The sequence below is a fragment of the Dendrobium catenatum genome, unplaced genomic scaffold, assembly GCF_001605985.2.
Source record: "Dendrobium catenatum unplaced genomic scaffold, ASM160598v2 fragScaff_scaffold_1381, whole genome shotgun sequence".
NCBI lineage: Eukaryota > Viridiplantae > Streptophyta > Magnoliopsida > Asparagales > Orchidaceae > Dendrobium > Dendrobium catenatum.
This window is the reverse complement of record NW_021319843.1, coordinates 554,272-560,278: the sequence shown is the minus strand read 5'-3', so window position 1 is coordinate 560,278 and position 6,007 is coordinate 554,272. Positions and strand designations below refer to the sequence as shown.

The window sequence follows — 6,007 nt, the reverse complement described above, 5'->3', positions numbered from 1 at the left end:
TGACCCGGCAACCTGATTTTGACCTGTTTTTTTACCCGAAAAAGAGGAGATAGACCCGTTTTTTACCCGAAAAAGAGTAGATAGACCTATTTTGACCCGAAAGCTAGCAATTTTTTGTTGGAAACGGGTCGTGTCGGGTTGACCCGGACCCGAAGCGGGTCGGGATCGGGTCAGGAAAACTGACCCGTTTTCAAAAACGGGTCGGGTTCGGGTTGACCTGAATAGTGCCGGGTTAGTTTCGGGTTTGATCCGAACCCGACCCGTGACCCGAAATTGACACTCCTAATTTTAACCACCGCAATTATAGAGTTTTACAATATTTACAGCAACGAAAAAATGCAGCAGATTTATGACTGTTTAAACTAATGAATATAATTCTATAATATCAGCAGTTTAAATTGGCACTATCATCCCAAATTATTCCAAAAATTTTTAAATATTTTTAAATTAAAATTTTGGATCAAATATATGAAGACAAAACTAGCATTAGTATGAATAGGATTATATCACATAGGAAAAGTTATTTTTCTTTGAGCCTCATAAAAAAATTATATTGTGCTAATCTCAAAATAAATTAAATAATTTTTACAAAATTATTATAACATTTCCGCTTCCAAACCGCACCGTCTGCAACTCTTTGATGGGCTCCGCCTCTATCCACTGCTCAAATCTCTCCAAAAACGTCCCTCGTCTTCTCCCAAAAACACAGAGCTAAACAGAGCAAATCTCGAAAGAAGACTCTAAAAATGAATCCTTTCAGTTTCGTTCTCCTCCTGCTCATCTCCACCTTCTTCTCCATATGCCTTTCTACAACCACCTTCACCTTCATCAACAAATGCCACTTCACAGTCTGGCCTGCCATCCTCTCCAACGCCGGCCACCCCCCGCTTTCCTCCGCCGGCTTCGAACTCCCTACTGCTGCTTCTCGCTCCCTCCAATCCCCACCTAACTGGTCCGGCCGCCTCTGGGCCCGAACCGGTTGCGTTTTCCACAACTCCAACAACGGCTCCTGCGCCACAGGCGAAACACCTCCGGCGACCCTCGCCGAGTTCTCGCTCGCCGGCGGCGAGCGAAACAATATTGATTTCTACGACGTTAGCCTTGTTGATGGATTCAACTTGGCGATGGTCGTGGAAGGGGGTAAGGGGAGGTGTGCAGCGACGGGGTGTGTGGTGGATTTGAACCAGAGGTGTCCGGCGGAGCTGAGGATTGGAGAAGGAGAGACGGCGGCTTGCCGGAGCGCTTGCGAGGCGTTCCGGCGGCCGGAGTATTGCTGTAGTGGGGAGTTTGCGAGCCCGGCGGCGTGTAAGCCGACGGCGTACTCCGAAGTGTTTAAGGCGGCTTGTCCGAAGTCTTATAGCTATGCTTTTGATGATTCCACTTCGACGTTTACCTGCGCCGACGCCGGCGAGTTTACCGTTACATTCTGCCCGGAGGGCACTCCAAGGTATTTGAAATAAATCCAAGTCGCATATTTTATTGTTTATTGGGGTTTTTACATACATACGACTACTATACTATTGGGAAAATTATTCTCCGCGGAATCCGAATGTGTTTGGAGGCGAATTGGGGCGCGTCACGTCACTGGGGCCCAGTGCATCTGATGATGTGGCATGCCCGGATTAGCCTCCGAACGTGTTCAAATTTCGCACAGAAAAAATCTCTACTACTATTGATACATCTAACACTTAAAATTTTAATGAAATATTAAAGTTTATAAAGTGTTATGGGTGATAAGAATGAAATATATGAGTGATATATTTGATAATAAAATTTTATATAAGTGGTAAGAATATAATATTAAAATTTTAAGTGATAGATATGTAAATAGCATGAAATAAAACGGCAATTATGTAAATCCCACTATATTTTATTATTTAAAAAAATAAAAACATAGATAAGAATATCTTGATTTTAGAATAAATTAAATTAAAAAAAATTTAAAAAAAATCTTATCATAATATCTTCATGCAGTGTAGATTTAAAAATTTAAATGTATTATATATATGAGAATATTCTGATAAAATTTTTTAAAGAAATTTTTTTAAGTCAAATTTGTGTGTGTCTGTATATATATGCTGGGTAAATTAGAGGATGATTAAAATTTATGTTTTGAAAAAATGATCTATAATATATTTTTTTAATATTCTCATTTAATTTATATTAATATTTTTATTTAAATTTATTTTTTGTATGAGCCTTTTGTAATATTTTTATCCCTCTCTTTGTTGTTGTTTTTTTTTTAATGAATTTAAAATTGTAAATTTAATTTTAACTTGAAAAATGATATGTGGATAAAACTTTTGCTTTCATTTTTGAGTTTTTTTTTGGAATGCTGAGATGAAAGGACATAATTATATTTTGAGATTAATATTTTATATAAAAAATTATATGACACTAATTTAAAAATAGATTTAATAATTTTAATCATATTTTGATAATAATTTATATCAAGTCATAACTTTTTGGGGATCATGTTATTTACATATCTAATACGTAAAACTTTAATATTATATGCCTACTACCTTTATAATAAAAATGATTGCATGGAATGAAATATTAAAGTTTATAAGATGGTATGGTTGGTAAGAATGAAATATATAAGTGATATATTTGATGTTAAAATTTTATATGAGTGATAGGAATATAATATTAAAATTTTGGGTGTTAGATATATAAATAGCATGAAATAAAGTGTTTTGTATGTAAATCTCCCTTTTTTTTTTCTTAATTTATATGCATAAGGGTGGAGGAATGTATAAAATGTAAATATTTTACAAGAAATAAATATTTTAGAAAGAAATATTTTATTATTCACATATCTTATTCATTTAAACTTTTTTTTTTCAATAATGAAATATCTAGTATTATAGTTAAAAATTTCTATTTTAATAAACTTGTACCATTTTTTAAATTTTTTTTAAAGCTGATAAGAGTCATTTTCTCAATAGAAGATGCCACATACTAATAGTTTGATTTAGGAATATGTCACACCAATTGTCAATTAATTTCTTTAATAACACCAATGTAGATAATGTAGATCTATTTAATGGTTGTAGAGTTAATCAAATTGAAATAGAAGAATGAGAACAAATCTCAATTAATGCCGCTTATTATTTAATTATGAATCTTCTATTTTGATTTAGGTTTTTTGTTTGGGATGACTTTCTTATTGTTTTTTAAAGCAGCTTTTTAATGCAAAAAATTTAATTTTTGTACTAAAAAGTTATTTTAAGAAGCAATAAGAAAGCCATCACAAACGAAGCCTTACTTAGCCTAGACAACCATAAAATAATCATTTTTTCAAGTCTTGATCTCATGCTACAACATTAGTACTAAAAAGAGAGTTAATAAATGAAATTAACTGTTCCTATAAAGTTTATAAAACTAATCTTATAATTAATATGTTTTTTATGGATAGTCAAAAGTCATCAAAAGATCCTCCAATTAGTCCAAAAGTACCTGTGACTAGTCCAACAACAGTAGGAGCAACAACACCAGGAGGAGGCCTTATGCTAGAAAACGACTATTGGCTTGCAAGTCTTGCTAGTGGCTCTCGGAACACTCAAAAATCGGCGGTGATTTCTACGCTTCTATTATTTATTATCTTATGCTCAACTTCGCTCCTATTTCTCATCAAGGTGTGAGTATGTCAACTATGAATTTTCCTTCATAATGGAGAATTATAGAGAGAGCAATATTGGTTGTAACCTTATTTTTTTAATGAATTAATTTGTACTTTATAGATGTTTATTTAATATTATATGTTATGCAGAATTATTTTGTTCACTAACTAATTTTTTTAATGCATATATATATGCCACCATAAGTTTTATTAATATGGAATGAACACAATCTAATAGATATGATGTAATGGAATTAAATTATAACAAAATTGAGAATATTTTGTTAGTATGTCTTATTCAATTCCATCAAATTAAGAATAATACTAAAAGAAACTCCAAAAAAAAAAAAATCTCCCTTGAGCCCACTAGCACTTCATAATTCAATGTGGCACAAGGTTGGTAATGAGAGAGATATGTGGTGGGATTTGTTATAATTGAGTTCTTTGAATTAACTAATTTGAAATTGTTAGAATGTCAAAGTATCACTTTGCTGAGATTGGAAGCTATGGTGGTTAAGCTTAATGATAGAACAAGCACTTTATAATAATAACTATGATTAAATGGGTTCTTAAGTGGATAAGATAGGCATTAGCAAGTAATCAAATATGCTAATTAAGACCCCCAAAAAAATGCAACTTATCAGATGTAAAATATGCGCTACAATCAGTACTGCAATTAAGAATATCATATAGAACACTAATCTCAATATAAATCTAGGGGCATGAAGCCTATCCTGATATGTTATGTATCAAGTTACCTTGATTTTTTTTTTTTTTAATCAAAATGAGAATCCGAAGGTATGGCAAATGATACATTGGGTTTTATTTTTTTCATGATTGATTTATGATCATTGAGAAAGATAAGAACATGATGACATAGTTAGGCAAGATAATTTGGCAAGAGGTATGACTAAGGACATCTTTTGATAGAGAGATTTTTGTTCTTATTGTTGTTGTTGCTATCATCTTTATTTATATGATAACATTGTTGATTTTCTAATCAATACTATTGCTTATCTTTTTATTGATAGTTATTGTGCAGTATTTATTAATTTTATTAATAGTCAAATTCACCTTTTTATAGCTTTATAACCAAGTATTTTTATGTTCATCTATAATTTTTTTAATATAAGTGATATTTAATACATCTGCTCTCCTAACAGAGTCATTGCAAGGCCAACTTTTTATATCACCAAATCATCTAAAGCGACTCTCTTTACTCTTAGTTGCCACTAGAGCTAATCCAAGCTTTTCACGTATATACTCAATTTGCATTTTGTGTCTAAGTGTAAAGCCACTCATCTATTTGAGCATCCTTATCCTGCAACATTTAACTTAAGGTTCGTTTGTGATAACTTCCTAACTGCTTTTTAGAGTAGCTTTTAGTATAAATTTTTTTTGAATTTAAAAAAAAATTGTACTAAAAAGTATTTTATAAAGTATTAAAGCCCTAATTTATGCTTCTCAACCAAATTTCAAATATAATTATCAATTACCAAAAAAAAAAAAATTCAACAGTACTGATGTTGGCTGTAAGCCATGAGAAATTATTTTGTTCGTAGTCTGGATGGGAAGAACCGTTCAAATTGTGATTGTACACACAGTGTATAAAAAATTGATACACATTGTGTACAAATTTATACACAGTATATACATTCACATGTCTGAACGATTCTTCCCGTCAGGACTTTAGACGAAATAATTTCTCGTAAGCCACACATCAGACTTCAGACCGGCCAAAAGTATCAAGCAAACTTTCTGTTTTTTAAGCATCAAGCAAACTGCTGAGAAAAAGCATATAAATCAGGGTTTGTAAATTTTATCAAATATTATCTAGGTAAGATAAGTCACATATAAATAAAGTTGTGCATTTTTTTTTAATTTGAGTAATTGAATTTATGAATTAAATAAATTAATTAATTTTAAGTTACAAAACTTAAAAATTTTATGGAAATTATATTGTTTTTTTAAATTAAATTAAATTGAATCGAATTTTAACTTAAGGTGTTCGAGTCGATTTCCAATGAACAAAAATGTAATAAATTTAATAATAAATCTTATTATTTTTAACTGAAATAACTTATATTGAGAAAAATAAAAATTAATCTTTGTGAAGATTTATAATTTTGCATGGAGAATAAATAAAATTCAAGTTGATATTTATGTCATTTATTTATTTACATTTTTTTCTTGATTTATTATTTTAAGTAATTAATATAATTCATTCTTGATTTTAATTATTAGTTTAATAAAAGTAAAAATTGTACCAATAATTAAAAAAAAAATGTAACTTAACCAATAAATGAATAAATATATTAACTACAGTAACCAAATAAGATCAATTCGATTCAATTTTTAGATTTTAATCAAATAATTCACAAC

General features: G+C 30.6%; 1 protein-coding gene across 1 annotated transcript; it reads left to right on the top strand.

Moving 5' to 3' along the window:
• The first annotated feature begins 557 nt into the window (after positions 1-557).
• Positions 558-3,777, top strand: LOC110098879 (thaumatin-like protein 1). The gene is made up of 2 exons (XM_020825824.2): positions 558-1,447; positions 3,422-3,777. The coding sequence occupies exons 1-2, from the start codon at positions 747-749 to the stop codon at positions 3,645-3,647; spliced, it is 927 nt and encodes a 308-aa protein (XP_020681483.1). The 5' UTR covers positions 558-746; the 3' UTR covers positions 3,648-3,777.
• The last annotated feature ends 2,230 nt before the right edge of the window (positions 3,778-6,007 follow it).

Excerpts from the sequence above, each read along its gene's own strand:
- LOC110098879 (XM_020825824.2), top strand. The coding sequence starts at position 747 with ATGAATCCTTTCAGTTTCGTTCTCCTCCTGCTCATCTCCACCTTCTTC. Across the intron at positions 1,448-3,421 it reads TGCCCGGAGGGCACTCCAAG|TCAAAAGTCATCAAAAGATC; the intron begins GTATTTGAAATA and ends TTTTATGGATAG.